A 17,321-nucleotide genomic window follows, 5' to 3' on the forward strand; every position below is an offset into this window, starting at 1 on the left:
TATGTTATTAATACTGTGGCACTTTGATGTGCCATACTATGACAGAAAAGTGTGGTATATATAAAATGTATTATTATTATTAAAAGCATTATTGACAAGACAACATACTCAAAGTTTCCATCAAATTTAAGTTAATTTTGGTGTTTTTTTGAATTAACAAATTTCCCATTCAAGTAGCTTTTAAACTTTCCATCAGCTGCCTCAAATGATGAATCAAAAGATCTCATTTTTCATTTTTTTAAAAAAAAGCTTGTTGACTACAAAGATGGGAACCTTTCTATAGTAGTTATAATATAAAAACATATATTCCATGTGCTTTTAACTCTTCAATTTCAAACTTCAACAAAATCTCAGACACTAATAATAACAAGGGATCATCCTGACATCACTGTAGTGGTTTATTAATCACCGCACTTGTTTTTAAATGCTATTAAGAAACACTGCTAACCATCATAAAACAAAACTGTTGTATTTACAATACAAAAATATCCCAAATAAAGACAGAGATGACATTATGCCTCACTGAAAAAATCTAACAGGGAATTCAAATCATAATTGTCCAGTATCTCCAGCAGTGAGGACACCTTGGTTTTCACGTTCTGGCCTTTGAACTTGAATTTGTCGATGAAGAGGTCTGTGATCATGCCTATAGGAAGAAAAAAATATCAATTACCACTAGCCAACAAGCTCTACTTCATGATTCAAGACAAATAAATATACAGTAATAAGTAATCCTGTTTTACAATTTTAGAAATTATTAAACAATGAAAAACAAATTTGGCAAAAAAATACAATGATATTTTCCTCAGTGCTGATTTTTCAAAATGCAACTGAATGCCTACTGAGTCAGTCAGTTAAAAGTGTCTCTGGATGAGTCAGTGAGAACAATGGCTGTTAAAAGTGAAAAAATACCACACCATAAAGCCTCTCAAGGTGTGCCGGCTGCTTCTTGTACTCCTCCAGGAGATTAGTGGACTCATCCAAGATGTTGCGATACTCTGGGATGAGAAAATCTGCATTCCCCTCGTGAACCTGAAGCTCCTACAAATTGGAGAGGAAGTAGAGGCAAGTAAGTGAAGAACTTAAGATTTTCTTTGAACCAAAGGTGGATTTATGGACAGACAGTATAATGTGAGAGTGATGATTTAGCTCCAGGGATGTTTTTTTTCTGTATGACATATCTAACCAACACTTACTTTAAGTGCATCAATAAGCTGAACTTTTCTAGCCAGCAACAACTGGTACTCCAGTTTTGGATGGATCATCTTAAGAGTGTGACTCACAGAGTCATCACTGATATCTGGAAGATTGATACACAAACAAAGAGGCAAGTGGAGCAAGATTTAATTTGCCACAGATCATTCATTGAGAAATCCTATAAGCAGGCATTAAACTAGAATAATAACAAATTTACCCTACCATGTAAAATGTTCAGATGTATTTTCCGTTTGGTAGCTTCCTTCGAAAGAACATCACTCAGTATGGAAATGGTAGAGATGTTGTCGGACTTGAAGTGACCCTCCCCTTTGCTAAAAAAAAAAAGTAGATTTCAACATCAATTCCAATTTCATAACCACTTATCAGCTACCTGCTAACCTCTTTCATTCACTTATATGCAATCCTTGATCTGTACTACTGTGTGCCCACATTTACCAGTAGGTGGCTTCAAGCTGCGTGCCGAGGAAAGTGTTGTGGAAATAGAAAGTGATGTTCTCTCTTGCTGGTGTTTTCTCTGGCACCTCTGGCAAACAGAAAACCACCCAAGAGTGAATCTCTGCAAAACTGAACTGTCCAACCAGACTGAGCCTGTTCATGGGCCTGTGTGACAGACAGAGAGACAGAATCAGAGGGACAAATGTCCATTATGCCTCTAAATCCAGCCTGAATCCACATTTCAAGTAATCTAATAATCAGAATGAATTACATTTTTATTTCACCTCATTCATTCTGAACAAATATAAGATGTTGGCAGCAATACAGAAGTCTGACACCAACATTTCAGTGGGATTGGCATTAATCTGATTTTATGCCTCAAAACAATCCAAACCTTTGCATTTGAGTTTTTGCAAAACACAAGAATAACATTGAAAAACAGCTTCAAAGTAGGAATACATTGCCATTTCAAATCTCAGTCTAAATTATTATCATTTAATGTATCTTTACCTGTCTTGGTCTATGCTGTGTGTCCGCTGGTGAAGAGATAAAGGTTTAATCTGGTACTGGCGGACATGGCAGGTCTTGGGTTGCAGTCTGGGGGTAACATAAGCCTGCAGGGTGCCATACTGTCCCTCAATGGATCTCACCTACAGCAATTTTGGAGGACACACGTTATTCTTAGTAAAGCGTTGATGTAATAAGTACAAGACACAGCTGAGAACAGTCTATGACATCATGACAACTATAATCCCACAAAGGAAGTCCACTATAGTATTATGTCTTTTTTAGACAGTTAGTTAGACACATTGTATAGGGTTAAAGGAATAACACTTTGACTTAACGTAGTAACAGAAATGCCACAATAGAGTTTTGATGCAAGTGTTACCTTGAGCTCAAGTCTGGTAGTGTTGGCCTGACATCTGTATGTGAACAGGATGAAGTTCTGTTGGAAAAAGAGTCAGTAAGAGTCAATAGAGCATTAGACAGGTTGTGATTAAGTTGGTATTTATGTTCTGTGTCAACAGTCAACACAGCTCACCTCTGAGTCACATTCACTGAAGCTGACAACAGCTGAGTTCTTATCCACATCCAGCAAGTCTATGGGAACGTCGCTCTGCACAGCAGAAGAGGATCTTTAAATAACATTTATATCTGGGATTAACAGCATGCCTTCTTCAAGTCTTGCAGTACAAGTTCTACTGTCAGCAGAGGATGTAACCACAGGGATTTAGTGCTGAGTGTACCTGGAGCAGCAGGTTGTCGATGGCAGTCTGCACCTCTAGGGTGAGGCTGTAGCTGGCATCGTCCTGACAGAGGGTGAACTTGTCATTGATGCTGAAGACAGCTGTACTAGACTGAGAGGTCTGCTGGTACTCTTCACAGCCCTGCAGGACTTCGATCTGCAGCTGCTCCAACTCCGCCCTGGAGGAGAATAATATACTGACCTGAAGAACAGCTTTGTTTTGAAACAATAGTTGAACCATTAGTGCACAAGAATATTCTCTATAATGAGAAAAAAACTGGTACCTGAGTGATTCCACTTTGGACTGGGTCTCTTCACTCATCGTGACCTCGTCTCCGGGGCCCGCTTCAGCCTTCTGGAGCTCAGTGGTCAAACCAGTCACCCATCCTGGAAGAGGTAATGACAGTAATTCAGAGTATGCTATACATGTCACATCTCTTTCTACAGGCGTTTGACAGGCAGCACAGACACCTTTTCTTCACTGAGGTAAAACTGAAGACACAGAACTCTATGTACACTGTTTGGTGAAATATTAATAATTTAACCTGTATAAGTGGCAGTCAAGACCTCATCATAGGACTCTTTCCCCACACAGCCACCCTGGATGGAGGTCACGCTCTCTGACAACACCTGTGGCAGGGAAAGGAAGGAAACCTTGTCCGTCAATAAGTAAGTAAGTAGATAAAGGTTATTTAGTATAGCACCTTTCACAGAGCAAGGTCATGAAGTGCTTCACAAGAGTAAAATTGTTAAAAAATAATACCATGAAAAGAGTGCAAAAGAAACAAAAAAAAAGTAAGCAACAAAAGACCTTAAAAATACACAAAATTACAATCAATAGACACCGGTTTGAATAAATACGTCAAAGGCAACAAGGTGAGATAACCCTCTGCTCTGAACACTAAAATGCTGATGGAAGTCATTCTAGATACTGTTGGCAGAGCTCAAAACCAGGTGAAATATTTAAATTAATTTCTACTCCAGCAGTCAGGTAAGTACAACAAGTAAGGGATACTTGACTTGAAGGTAAGTTTATTTGTATAGCACAAATGAAGGGGCTCAAAGGTCAAAGACAAGTATTGGACAGACATACAGGTTTGTCTTTAAGCAGAACAGCATGTAAGTACAATTTAAAATAGTTTCAGGATACTGACAAACCTTTTTTTTTAATGTGAATCTGTTGTTAAATATTCCAATAAAAGTTGTGATCTGAGTGGGCACAGTTTTTCTACACAATTATTTGCATCAGAATTTCAAAATAACACATTGGATTGAATTAATGAATTGCATGAAAAATTGGAGTGACTGAACAGTTCTGTTTTGATGAGCAGTGCAAAGCAGTAACAACTCACGTGCTCAAAGCGTAATGTGGGCTCACTTGCATTGTCGAAACCATAAACCTCAACCGTCCCATCATCCCTGCCCACCAAGATGTCATTCAATCCATCTCCAATGATATCATACGTGTCAATACAGAGAATTCCTGATAGGAGACAGAAAAGTGTGACTGAGCTGAGTGGCCAGAATTATATGTTTAGACTCGGTTTTGGACACTAAAACTGATGAGGTCGGGGGCAGTAGTGTCTTACAGTAATTTTAACATCACAAAAAAATATAAACACTCTGATGGTGCGTCCATTTCCTGAAGTTAATTTTCTATGCTGTGGAAAATTGGTTGCTATTAATGTAACATAGATTTGTATTTAACACTCTGGTATATTAAGTACTCTGGTTCCATAAATAACATACCTCCTTTCTTTTTGTCATTATCAATCTCCCATTTGGTCGCAGCTGAGCTCTCACCAATCTGAACCAATCCTATTTTTCCATCTGTGGTTCCATAGAGGATTTCCTCTCCTGTAAAAAATCATTCACACAATTTCTGTTCTGTTCTTATTAAATTATACTAGTTGACTGTAATGTTATCTTTAATGCAGAGGAAGAGCCAACAGCACAAACAGTGGCTTACTCACCTCCATCTTTGTTGTACAGCTCCAAGACAGATGGAGGGCCAGGAACTTCAATGTCATAGGCAAGCTCAGATCCCTACAGAATTTTAAAAAAGAGACAAACAACTTGGAATAACATGCTTCATTCACTGTGTCTGGAACAACATGGGTAAATATGAGCTTGGTCTACCTGCAAGACCCTGAGAACCCGATCTTGGCACGCCAGGACCGGTACGAGGCGAGTCAGGTTCTTTGAGGACAAACATGTGATGTCATTGATTTTGTCTCCAGAGAGGTAGTAGTCTTGGTCCTTGCAGTCACAGTAGTGGTTGTAGAAGTAACTTGCACACACAAAAAGGTCAATGCCTGAGACATGCCTGGAAAAGAGATCACACAGTTTGACACAAGCCAGCATTGTAGGTTTTGGATTTATCTGAACTATAAAGTCATCAAATTATAAAATGTTCAGTTGACTTTTGATCAAAATGAAGAGAAGTGGTTCCTACATGGCGTTAATGTTCTCAGTGAGGTTGGCTTCAAAGGTGAGAAACTGTTTGCCTTTCTTGTTAAATCCTCGGACCTGAGAACCAGAACAGACAAAGATCTTCTTCTGTGGAGTTCCTGCAGCTCCTCCAAGGTCCATTCTGACTATTTTCTGTCCTGGAGGTGTTTTAAACCCTGACTGCGACACAAAGTCAAGTTCCTTGATATTAGAAACATATTTGTGTACCATTGGCTGTTCAACAACAGAAAGAACGTCTCAACCCAATGAAAATACTCACCACTGCTCCGCCCTTCTTCATTCTAAAACATGTAACTATACCATTGTGATCAGCAATAGCAACCTGAAACAAAGCGATACCAGTCAACTGCCATAAGGCTGTAATATCAAACAGCTATATGATGAACAAAAAACCCTCAAAGTAAGTATGTTACACACTATAATCAGTTTAGATTAGTGTGTAAACTCTGGTGTCGCTTTGACAGATTAACAATACCTTCTGGGTTGCCCTTTTTCCAGGTGGTGGGATCAGCCTCATAGTTTTCTGGGATGTTACACCAACCTGAGAGGAAAGAGCAGAAGGAAAAACATTAATCATAACAAAGCCTGACAGAGTTACATGAGAGAACTAGAGTTACATCCAGGTAACTACATATTTCTATGTGGTACATGCTCTACCCTCTCACAGGCTTTGTATTGGTTAAAACCTAAGGCGAAGGCTGTTAGGGATGAGATGTACTTTCAGCTGTGCCCGCACCGATACTAGTGCGAACCCAGCCACGACGAAGAAACAGCAGCAGTCCAGCGGTTGAGCACTGCCTGCCTGAAGGTCTTACACCAGACTGAAAAAAGCTAGCAACAAGCTGGACACTTACCAAGACACCTCAGTCTACTCCAGACGAGGTCCCCCCACACAGTGCACCGCCAAAAATACCCTAAGCATGTATTTTTAGCGGAGATTGCTTTTTAGGACCATGTAATGAGTGGGGCAATGCCCTTTACTGTAATATGGTTGTATGTATGGTTGTTGCCTCCAGCCAGAGGCAACAATACAAACAGGCCCGACACCCCCACTGTGACCAGGTTTGCAATGGCGAGGCAGGAATGGCTGGGCAGGACCGAAATGGCTTACACTGGTGATGGACCTGTTGCTGGACATCTCCCCGGGACAGCAACATTGGCAACTCCGCTGCTGCTACTGCTGGTGATGCGAGCCCAGCTGCTCTGGTGCCTTCTAGGCCATGTCCAGTCAATCAATCATGGTCTGGATGTATGGGCCAAAGAGTGACTCTGTGGAAAGCGGCATGTTCATCAGCAGGCGCTGTTCACACTCCTTCAGGGAAGACAGGCCCAGCCAGAGGTGCCTGTGCCTCACCTGAGTGGCACACATGGTGTGGCCGCCATCAATGGGACATGCTGAGGAGGGTGGCCACTGCTGTCTGCACCTCCATTATCTCTGGTGCCATCAGCTCAGTCCTCTGGAAGCGGTCCAGAGATCCTGCCAGGAAAGCCATATTGTTATCCAGTGCTAGCATTTGAGCAGCACTAGTGTAACAGCGATTGAGGAAGCTGGCCATTACTCTATCCCTCTTGGACGGGAGCAATGGCTAACCGCCTGGCCAGAGGGACGTGGAGGGGAGGAGGCAGACCCTGACTGCATCCTCAATGGAAGGCACTCCCTTGTCCCATTCCCAGCCCTCAACAGTGGAATATGGCCCGTAAATGGGGCTTAGCGGAGAGTAGTAGCCAAAGATGGGCACCATCTTGGGAAAGATGACACAAAGGCGAGGCTTCCTGCGTGGCTGGGTAAGGAGGCCTATGGTGAAATCCTTGGCAGGAGCTTTGGAGGGTGGCTGTGGTGGCAGTGGGGTTGCCATCCTGATGGCTGCCAAGGTGAACAGGCCGGGCAGGTCATCAAGCAGGTAGCAGTGGGCTGCTGGCAGGTTGTCCTCTTTGAAGAGGAAAGCAGGGTCTTCCTCTTTGTGGACATGATGTTCTTTATCCTCGTTGTAGTCGTCCCTCGCTTGGACCAAGTCATTGCACTCTTCGCAGCCAGAGCTGGACTAGCATGGAGGGAGCAGATGGGCTTGGTGAACTTGCATCACCGCTTGCATTCCTCCCAGAGGAGCACGAGGCACGCAGAGCAAGAGACAGCCTCATCCTGGTGCCGCCAACCCAGGCAGCAGAAACAGGCTTCATGCAAATCCACTGGAGGCATAGGCGAGGCACACAAGACACAGGACTTGCTAGTAGACATGATGACTTCTTCTGCGACACCGAATGGTGAAATGAAATTCACAGGTGATAATCCATTCTCAAAAGGGAGTGAAAAAGGGAGAAGAGCAGTGAGTGCACTGGAGCTTTCTAGGAGGAGGGTGCTTCCCCCTGATTGGGCGGTGAGTGCAAAGATCTTTCTCAGGTAGGGTAAACCAATAGTGAACCCTGTTAGAGGGCGGAGCACGTAGACATAGAACCAGTGACTGTACTTAGTATTACCTGGATATAATCAACTGGATTTAGATGGATCTCCATCTTCTTTCTCCACTGGATGTATTTTTTTAGGGGGAAAAGTATTGTGCAAATCGTCCGGGTAGGTTATCCGTCTATAAAACTGTACCGATAAGAAGTGGCAGTCCATCGTTGACAGTCATCATTCACGACTTTGAAGAAGAGAAAAGAATCACTAAAGAAATCTACTGAGTGAAATAAAAACACACCAAACAAACTACTGTCGCCGTATGTTACAAAAAACTCTATCTTACACACGAACATTAAGTTCAAACAGTAAATACAACACTTCAAAACCCGATGTAACGCAGTGACCGTTGCCAGTGGCAACAAGCTGTGACGCCAGTGGGGGAGAATGAATGACGGATATTGACGCTGCGTCCTGATTGACCCGCTTAAGTTTTAATGAAACAAAAAGACATGGAAATACACAATCGTGTAACTATTATCTCTGTAACGGTGTGTATACAATCTAATATTTCCATTGAATATTTAGCCTACATCTCAATTTATTAAAAACAAAAAAAAAATCTAATTCCTGATTAGACCTCAGTATTTATTCTCTGGCGTGTATGTGTGTCTTTCCATTATCATTACAAGTTTGTTTGTTTGTTTTTGGATACACTAGTGCAGTGCCCGTTAGCCTGTTTGGATCGGGCTCCTTGATTGGCCTTCAGTATTGCTGCTTCAAAATTAATACCGTTGATGTGAGGTGTGAGTAAGTAAATACACCAACAACATGAAAGAAACTAACATTCTGTTATACACAGATGTTAAGTACTGTAATAGTGAATCTTTTCTCATTTGAAGCATAATGACGGAGAGCTTTTGAATATTAGGATGCACATTGAAAAATATTTCCCTCTGAAATGTAGTGGAGTGGAAGTATAGAACAGCGCAAAATGGAAATACCCAAGTAAAGTACCTCAAAAATGTACTTAAGTACAGCACTTGAGTAAATTATTTCACGTGTTTACTGATGCATTAACATGTAAGCAGCATGTCAGTGGACTGTTAAATTAACAGTATAAACAGGCATATTTTATAAACTGATCATATGCTATGTATTGAAAATACTAATCTGTTAAGTAACAGCTATCAAATAAATACAGTAAAATACAACACGTTTCTGTGTAATGTGAAGTGAAGTATAAGTATAGAGTATTAATGGGAAGTAAAGCATTCAAGTAATTGTAAGACAACACGAGTATTAGAAAGCGAGCAAGGTAAATGATTTATTAACCCAGTCCAGTTTTTGTGGATATGATAATCTAATAAATAAAGGCTTTAGCATGTTGTGTGGAAAACTGATTCAATATATGTCACGTGTGTTTCATGGTATCATACAAGCCCTTTACTTTCTGCACAATTTCCCATCCAAGTAGCATCTAAACTTTCCATCAGCCTCCTTAAATTATGAATCTTAAAAAGGTTACAAATAAGATCTCATTTTTATTTAAAAAATAAAATCTTATGGACTATAAAGACAGGAACTGTTCTATAGTAAATAAGTTATATAGTATATAGTAGTTATAATATAAAAACATACATTCCATGTGCTTTTAACTCTTGTACATTTCAAACCTCAACAAAAGCTCAGACACTAATAATAACAAGGGATCATCCTGACATCACTGTGGTGGTTTATTAATCACCACATTTGTTTTTAAATGCTATTGAGAGACATGATAAATATTTAAATATAGTAAACCACAGATAGAATGAACAGTATCTAAATGACAACATGACATTGACACTGCTAACCATCATAAAACAAAACTGTTGTATTTACAATACAAAAATATCCCAAATAAAGACAGAGATAACATTATGCCTCACTGAAAAAATCTAACAGGGAATTCAAATCATAATTGTCCAGTATCTCCAGCAGTGAGGACACCTTGGTTTTCACATTCTGGCCTTTGAACTTGAATTTGTCGATGAAGAGGTCTGTGATCATGCCTATAGGAAGAAAAAAATATCAATTACCACTAGCCAACAAGCTCTACTTCATGATTCAAGACAAATAAATGTACAGTAATAAGTAATCCTGTTTTACAATTTTAGAAATTATGAAATAATGACATACAATACAATGATATATTCCTCAATGCTGATTTTCCAAAATGCAACTGAATGCCTACTGAGTCAGTCAGTTAAAAGTGTCTCTGGATGAGTCAGTGAGAACAATGGCTGTTAAAAGTGAAAAAATACCACACCATAAAGCCTCTCAAGGTGTGCCGGCTGCTTCTTGTACTCCTCCAGGAGATTAGTGGACTCATCCAAGATGTTGCGATACTCTGGGATGAGAAAATCTGCATTCCCCTCGTGAACCTGAAGCTCCTACAAAGTGGAGAGGAAGTAGAGGCAAGTAAGTGATGAACTTCAGAATTTCTATGAACTAAAGGTGGATTTATGGACAGACAGTATAATGTGAGAGTGATGATTTAGCTCCAGGGATGTTTTTTTTCTGTATGACACATCTAACCAACACTTACTTTAAGTGCATCAATAAGCTGAACTTTTCTAGCCAGCAACAACTGGTACTCCAGTTTTGGATGGATCATCTTAAGAGTGTGACTCACAGAGTCATCACTGATATCTGGAAGATTGATAAACAAACAAAGACGCAAGTGGAGCAAGATTTAATTTACCACAGATCATTCATTGAGAAATCCTATGAGCAGGCATTAAAATAGAATAATAACAAATTTAACCTACCATATGAAATGTTCAGATTGATTTTCCGTTTGGTAGCTTCCTTCGAAAGAACATCACTCAGTATGGAAATGGTAGAGATGTTGTCGGACTTGAAGTGACCCTCTCCTTTGCTAAAATTACAAATCAGAAAAGGATGTTTGATTCCAAGTAGATTTCAACATCAATTCCCATTGAAAAGTTCAAATGAACTGTGTAAATATTTAGTATTACACTTTTCTAGCAGCATCATACAGAATATGAAATTTTATAACCACTTGTCACCTCCCTGATAATTAGAGATGCACTGACTGTAATTGTCTTGGCCAATACAAATTTCTGATCTTTTTAAAGTCTGACCTGCTGATTCCGATTTTCTTTCTTCATAAGAATTTAATAAGAAAGAAAGATTTTATTTCTTTCTTTATATATTTCCTTTCTTTCTAAGAACTATAATTGACAGCTTAAATAAACATTTTTGTAACATTTCTTTAATGGAATACTGAAATTCAATTGTATGTTCATTAATTATTTAAATAACTTACATTTTTCTTCTTGAGATTGGGCATGTTCACTAGGGTTTTTTAAGTGTCTGATTAAGTTATAGTTGTTTCAAATGTTATCAAAATGTTATCAAAGTTGTTCCTCCATGGCCTATTTTGGACAGGTATTACAAATTGCGAGCTGTCTGTCTTCTTCACTCATGCTGAAGAACTTCCACAGCTGCTGCTGCTGTGCACGTGACATGAATCTTGGTGCGGCTATGTGCGGAAATTTTGACCGGCAGAAAATTGGACATATGAGACTGATCAGTGCCGGTCACCAGACATGGCTGAACAGCTGAAAACTGGCCTTTTTCCATCAGCGGCTGATTGATCGGTGCATCTCTACTGATAATCTCTTCCATGAATTTATATGCAAACCTAGATCTGTCCTACTGTGTGCCCACATTTACCAGTAGGTGGCTTCAAGCTGCGTGCCGAGGAAAGTGTTGTGGAAATAGAAAGTGATGTTCTCTCCTGCTGGTGTTTTCTCTGGCACCTCTGGCAAACAGAAAACCACCCAAGAGTGAATCTCTGCAAAACTGAACTGTCCAACCAGACTGAGCCTGTTCATGGGCCTGTGTGACAGACAGAGAGACAGAATCAGAGGGACAAATGTCCATTATGCCTCTAAAGAAGTCTGAAACCACATTAACATTTCTGTGGGATTGACATTAATCTGATTTTATGCCTCAAAACAATCCAAACCTTTGCATTTGAGTTTTTGCAAAACACAAGAATAACATTGAAAAACAGCTTCAAGGTAGGAATACATAGCCATTTCAAATCTCAGTCTAAATTATTATCATTTAATGTATCTTTACCTGTCTTGGTCTATGCTGTGTGTCCGCTGGTGAAGAGATAAAGGTTTAATCTGGTACTGGCGGACCTGGCAGGTCTTGGGTTGCAGTCTGGGGGTAACATAAGCCTGCAGGGTGCCATACTGTCCCTCAATGGACCTCACCTACAGCATTATAGAGGACACACGTTATTCTTGGTAAAGCGTTGATGTAATAAGTACAAGACACAGCTGAGAACAGTCTATGACATCATGACAACTATAATCCCACAAAGGAAGTCCACTATAGTACACTTATAGTACACACTTATGTCTTTTTTAAACAGTTGCTTAAACACATTGCATAGAGTTAAAGGAATAACACTTTGACTTAACGTAGTAACAGAAATGCCACAATATGCAGAGTTTTGATGCAAGTGTTACCTTGAGCTCAAGTCTGGTAGTGTTGGCCTGACATCTGTACGTGGCCAGGAGGAAGTTCCCATTAGGCTGCTGGAAAAAGTGTCAGTAAGAGTCAGTAGAGCATTAGACAGGTTGTGATTAAGTTGGTATCTACGTTCTGTGTCAACAGTCGACACAGCTCACCTCTGAGTCACATTCACTGAAGCTGACAACGGCGGAGTTCTTATCCACATCCAGCAAGTCTATGGGAACGTCGCTCTGCACAGGAGAAGAGGATCTTTAAGTAACATTTATATCTGGGATTAACAGCATGCCTTCTTCAAGTCTTGCAAGGTCTACTTTCACCAGAGGATGCAACCACAGGGATTTAGTGCTGAGTGTACCTGGAGCAGCAGGTTGTCGATGGCAGTCTGCACCTCTAGGGTGAGGCTGTAGCTGGCATCGTCCTGGCAGAGGGTGAACTTGTCATTGATGCTGAAGACGGGCACAGCAGAGACAGCTGTACTGGACTGAGAGGTCTGCTGGTACTGTTCACGGCCCTGCAGGACTTTGACCTGCAGCTGCTCCAACTCCGCCCTGGAAGAGAAGAATATACTGACCTGAAGAACAGCTTTGTTTTGAAACCATAGTTGAACTATTAGTGCGCAAGAATATTCTCTATAATAAGAGCAAAACTGGTACCTGAGTGCTTCCACTTTGGACTGGGTCTCTTTACTCATCCTGACCTCGTCTCCGGGGCCCGCTTCAGCCTTCTGGGGCTCAGTGGTCAAACCAGTCACCCATCCTGGAAGAGGTAATGACAATATTGCAGAGTATGCTGTACATGTCACATCTCTTTCTACTATTTACTTAATTGCAACTGTTGTGTTTAAGAGACCCATAGTAGATGCTGAACATTTAAAGCAATAATCTTTGAGAATTAGATCAGACAGATAAATGGGAAGTTTGACAGGCAGCACAGACACTTTTTCTTCACTGAGGTAAAATTGCAGACACAGAACTCAGGTTGCACTGTTTGGTGAAATATTAATAATTTAACCTGTGTAAGTGGCAGTCAAGACCTCATCATAGGACTCTTTCCCCACACAGCCACCCTGGATGGAGGTCACGCTCTCTGACAACACCTGTAGCAGAGTAAGAAAGGAAACTTTGTCCGTCAGGTTTCAGGGTTGCCATTGGTGCACATGTGTGTATGCAGAGACTACAAAATCTGATTGATATCATTTGATAAACTGTAAATAAAATAAAAATAACAAGGTGAGATAACCCTCTGCTCTGAACACTAAAATGCTGATCAAAGTCATTCTAGATACTGTTGGCAGTGTGCAAAACTAGGTGAAATGATCACATTGATTTCTACACCAGCACTCCGGTAAGTTCTCACTTGCTGCTCCTACACTGCTCCCCTCTCCTGTCCAAGCTCCTCTGCTCCTCTCTCATCACCTGCCCTGCTCTGCTCAACTCTGCATTTCAATGAGGAGAACTGACAAAGGAAAGTGAATATATTAAGTGACATTATGCACTGATGGCATGACATGATGATGACAAATCTGACAACAGATTGAAAATGCCAGCTAGCTCAATGTAACAGTTAGCTACCAAAGACAGGAGGCAATCTGTCGCAAACTATCTTGCATTAAAGTTCTAGTATCACTTTGTAAAGTCAAAACATTGTTTAAGCAGAATATCAGAGCAATTTACATTCTGTCATTTAACCTGTCAATTTCTGAGCTATTTTTCTCCCTACCTTTCCACTCTGCCATCTGTGCTGTCTGACTGACTGACAAGTGACTGAGGTTGCTGATCTGCTAGGCAGCTTTTAAGGAAACCCATTGACAGAGAAGGGAAACTCTGTGAAAGTTCTGACACTCGCAAGTTCTTACATCAACTCATTTAAGGCCATGTTCTCTACAGCTAGGAAGAAAATGTGTTTTAGTCATTGTTTGAATTATTAAGACCAAGAAAAGTGTAAAAATATAAACATTGTTGAAGATGTGTGAAGTTAAGCGTCCCCTGATGACGTAGAAGAGCCTATATTCTGGGGCTGAGCTCTGGACAACCCCAGCCCAATTTAACCACTGCAAGTAAAGGGACATACAGGTTTGTCTTTAAGCAGAGCAGCATGTAAGTACAATTCAAAATAGTTTCAGGATACTGAAATACTGAATTAATGAATTGCATTAAACATTAACAGTTCTGTTTTGATGAGCTGTGCAAAGCAGTAACAACTCACGTGCTCAAAACGTAACATGGGCTCACTCGCGTTGTCGAAACCATAAACCTCGACCGTCCCATCATCCCTGCCCACCACGATGTCATTCAATCCGTCTCCAATGATATCATACGTGTCAATGCAGAGAATTCCTGATAGAAAACAGAAAAGTGTGACTATGTTGTGAGGGGTGGATTGAGTGGCCAGAATTGTATGTTTAGACTCAGTTTTGGACACTAAAACTGATGAGGTCGGGGGCAGTAGTGTCTTACAGTAATTTTAACATCGCAAAAAAACCATAAAGACTCTGATGGTGCATCCATTTCCTAAAGTTAATTTTCTATGCTGTGGAAAATGGTTGGTATCAATGTAACAGATTTGTATTAAACAAGCTGGTATATTAAGTACTCTGGTTCCATAAATAACATACCTCCTTTCTTTTTGTCGTTGTCGATCTCCCATTTGGTCGCAGCTGAGCTCTCATCAATCTGAACCAATCCTATTTTTCCATCTGTGGTTCCATAGAGGATTTCCTCTCCTGTTGAAAAAAAATCATTCACACAATTTCAGTTCTATTCTTATTAGTCTTAGTTAGTCTCATGTATTATTCTGCTGGTAAAGTTTTATTAGTGATTTGTGCTAGTTATTGACACTGTGTTTGGTCACGTTCAATGATAAATTTGATGTATACAAAAATAAAGTGTGTTCCAATAATTAAAAAAAAATATGTGCTCTAAGAGATACTTGTTTGCATATGAGTGAGGAAATAGTTAACTTGTAAATTATACTAGCTGACTGTAATGTTATCTCTAATGCAGAGAAAGAGCCAACAGCACAAACAGTGGCTTACTCACCTCCATCTTTGTTGTACAGCTCCAAGACAGATGGAGGGCCAGGAACTTCAATGTCATAGGCAAGCTCAGATCCCTATGGAATATTTAAAGAAGAGACAAACAACTTGGAATAAGATGTTTCATTCAATGTGTCTGGAACAACACATATGAGTAAATATGAGCTCAGTCTACCTGCAAGACCCTGAGAACCCGATCTTGGCACGCCAGGACCGGGACGAGGCGAGTCAGGTTCTCTGAGGACAAACATGTGATGTCATTGATTTTGTCTCCAGAGAGGTAGTAGTCTTGGTCCTTGCAGTCACAGTAGTGGTTGTAGATGTAACTTGCACACACAAAAAGGTCAGCGCCTGAGACATGCCTGGAAAAGAGATCACACAGTTTGACACAAGCCAGCATTTTAGTTTTCGGATTTATCTGAACTATAAAGTCATCAAATTATAAAATGTTCAGTTGACTTTTGATCAAAATGAAGAGAAGTGGTTCCTACATGGCGTTAATGTTCTCAGTGAGGTTGGCTTCAAAGGTGAGAAACTGTTTGCCTTTCTTGGTAAATCCTCGGACCTGAGAACCAGAACAGACAAAGATCTTCTCCTGTGGAGTTCCTGCAGCTCCTCCAAGGTCCATTCTGGCTATTTTCTGTCCTGGAAGTGTTTTAAACACAGGCTGCAACACAAAGTCAAGTTTCTTGATATTAGAAACATATTTGTGTACCATTGGCTGTTCAACAATGGAAGAAACATCTCAACCCAAAGAAGATACTCACCACTGCTTCGCCCTTCTTCATTCCAAAACATGTAACTATACCATCATGATCAGCAATAGCAACCTGAAACAAAGCAATACCAGTCAACTGCCATAAGGCTGTAATATCAAACAGCTATGTAATGAACAAAAAATACTCAAAGTAAGAATGTTACACAATATAATCAGTTTAGATTAGTGTGTAAACTGTGGTGTCGCTTTGACAGATTAACAATACCTTCTGGGTTGCCTTTTTTCCAAGTGCTGGGAGCAGCCTCATAGTTTTCTGGGATGTTACACCAACCTGAGAGGAAAGAGCAGATGGAAAAATATTAATTATAACAAAGCCTGACAGCTTTACGTGAGAGAAATACCCTGAATGTACATTATATAGTAAGCACTAGTATGATACCGTTGTAAATAGTTAAAATTCAATAATCGAAATAAAAGAACAAGCGACCAGCGACTGTACTTGGTATTAACGTTACCTGCATATAGTCAACTCGATTTAGATGGATCTCCATCTTCTTTCTCCAGTGGATGTCTTATCTTAGTAGGAAAAGTATGGTGCAAATCTTCCAGGTATGTTGTCCGTCTATGAAACTGTACCGATAAGAAGTGGCAGTCCACCGTAGACAGTCGTCATTCACAACTTGCAGGCAAAATTTCCATAAGAATGAGTAAACGCTGTTAGTGGGAAAGATAGACTTGGATTATCTAAGCAAGAAGATTAGCTAGACGTGCTAACGTTAGCTAGCAAGCTAATTGGCTAACACGATTTATTCGCACGCCAGCTGGCTGCTTTGAAGAAGAGAAAAGAATCACTAAAAAAATCTACTGAGCGAAATAAAAACACACCAAGCAAACTACTGTCAGCGCATGTTACCAAAAACTCCCTCTTACACACGAACATTAGGCTCAAACAGTAAATACAACACTTGAAACCCCGATGAAACGCAGCTACCGTTGCCAGTGGCAACGTTGCATCCCGTAACAAGCTGTGACGCCACTGGTGGAGACTGAATGAGAGAAATTGAAGCTGCATCCTGATTGGTTGAATCGCTTAAGTTTTAATAGAAGACTATAAATACAACGTTGATGCATTCATAGATGTGGCAATATTAACATTAGACCTGTTTTCATGAATTTTAAATTGGTCTTTTAATTTTTTTGAAAGCAATGAAATGCATATAATCTAAAAAAGAATATTTACATC

The 17,321-nt window shown here is 40.2% G+C and overlaps 2 protein-coding genes across 5 annotated transcripts; both read right to left on the bottom strand.

Annotated features, from left to right (window-relative positions):
• Nucleotides 1–374: 374 nt before the first annotated feature.
• Nucleotides 375–8,193, bottom strand: LOC121901927 (Bardet-Biedl syndrome 7 protein-like). Of its 2 annotated transcripts, none has more exons than XM_042419029.1 (19): nucleotides 7,847–8,193; nucleotides 5,847–5,912; nucleotides 5,631–5,693; nucleotides 5,355–5,530; nucleotides 5,039–5,225; nucleotides 4,873–4,945; nucleotides 4,649–4,756; nucleotides 4,252–4,382; nucleotides 3,445–3,529; nucleotides 3,184–3,286; nucleotides 2,901–3,078; nucleotides 2,696–2,770; nucleotides 2,543–2,599; nucleotides 2,164–2,303; nucleotides 1,654–1,818; nucleotides 1,420–1,529; nucleotides 1,197–1,300; nucleotides 918–1,041; nucleotides 375–646 (listed from the first exon to the last, which is right to left on the bottom strand). In XM_042419029.1, exons 1-19 carry the CDS (start codon nucleotides 7,880–7,882, stop codon nucleotides 513–515), a joined length of 2,115 nt encoding a protein of 704 aa, XP_042274963.1. In that variant the 5' UTR covers nucleotides 7,883–8,193; the 3' UTR covers nucleotides 375–512. The 2 variants fall into 2 exon arrangements, with proteins under 2 accessions (XP_042274963.1, XP_042274964.1); XM_042419030.1 differs by lacking the exon at nucleotides 7,847–8,193 and adding an exon at nucleotides 6,483–7,693.
• Nucleotides 8,194–9,189: 996 nt separating this feature from the next.
• LOC121901926 (Bardet-Biedl syndrome 7 protein-like) lies at nucleotides 9,190–17,106 on the bottom strand. Of its 3 annotated transcripts, XM_042419027.1 has the most exons (20): nucleotides 16,964–17,106; nucleotides 16,594–16,792; nucleotides 16,344–16,409; nucleotides 16,128–16,190; nucleotides 15,852–16,027; nucleotides 15,536–15,722; nucleotides 15,365–15,437; nucleotides 14,941–15,048; nucleotides 14,532–14,662; nucleotides 13,338–13,422; nucleotides 12,980–13,082; nucleotides 12,682–12,874; nucleotides 12,482–12,556; nucleotides 12,320–12,388; nucleotides 11,922–12,061; nucleotides 11,511–11,675; nucleotides 10,580–10,689; nucleotides 10,357–10,460; nucleotides 10,078–10,201; nucleotides 9,190–9,820 (listed from the first exon to the last, which is right to left on the bottom strand). In XM_042419027.1, exons 2-20 carry the CDS (start codon nucleotides 16,627–16,629, stop codon nucleotides 9,687–9,689), a joined length of 2,142 nt encoding a protein of 713 aa, XP_042274961.1. In that variant the 5' UTR covers nucleotides 16,630–16,792; nucleotides 16,964–17,106; the 3' UTR covers nucleotides 9,190–9,686. The 3 variants fall into 3 exon arrangements, with proteins under 3 accessions (XP_042274961.1, XP_042274962.1, XP_042274960.1); XM_042419028.1 differs by having other exon boundaries at nucleotides 12,320–12,385; nucleotides 16,594–17,106; XM_042419026.1 differs by having other exon boundaries at nucleotides 16,594–17,106.
• Nucleotides 17,107–17,321: the final 215 nt, after the last annotated feature.

The sequence above is a fragment of the Thunnus maccoyii genome, chromosome 8 (genome assembly GCF_910596095.1).
Source record: "Thunnus maccoyii chromosome 8, fThuMac1.1, whole genome shotgun sequence".
Classification (NCBI taxonomy): Eukaryota; Metazoa; Chordata; class Actinopteri; order Scombriformes; family Scombridae; genus Thunnus; species Thunnus maccoyii.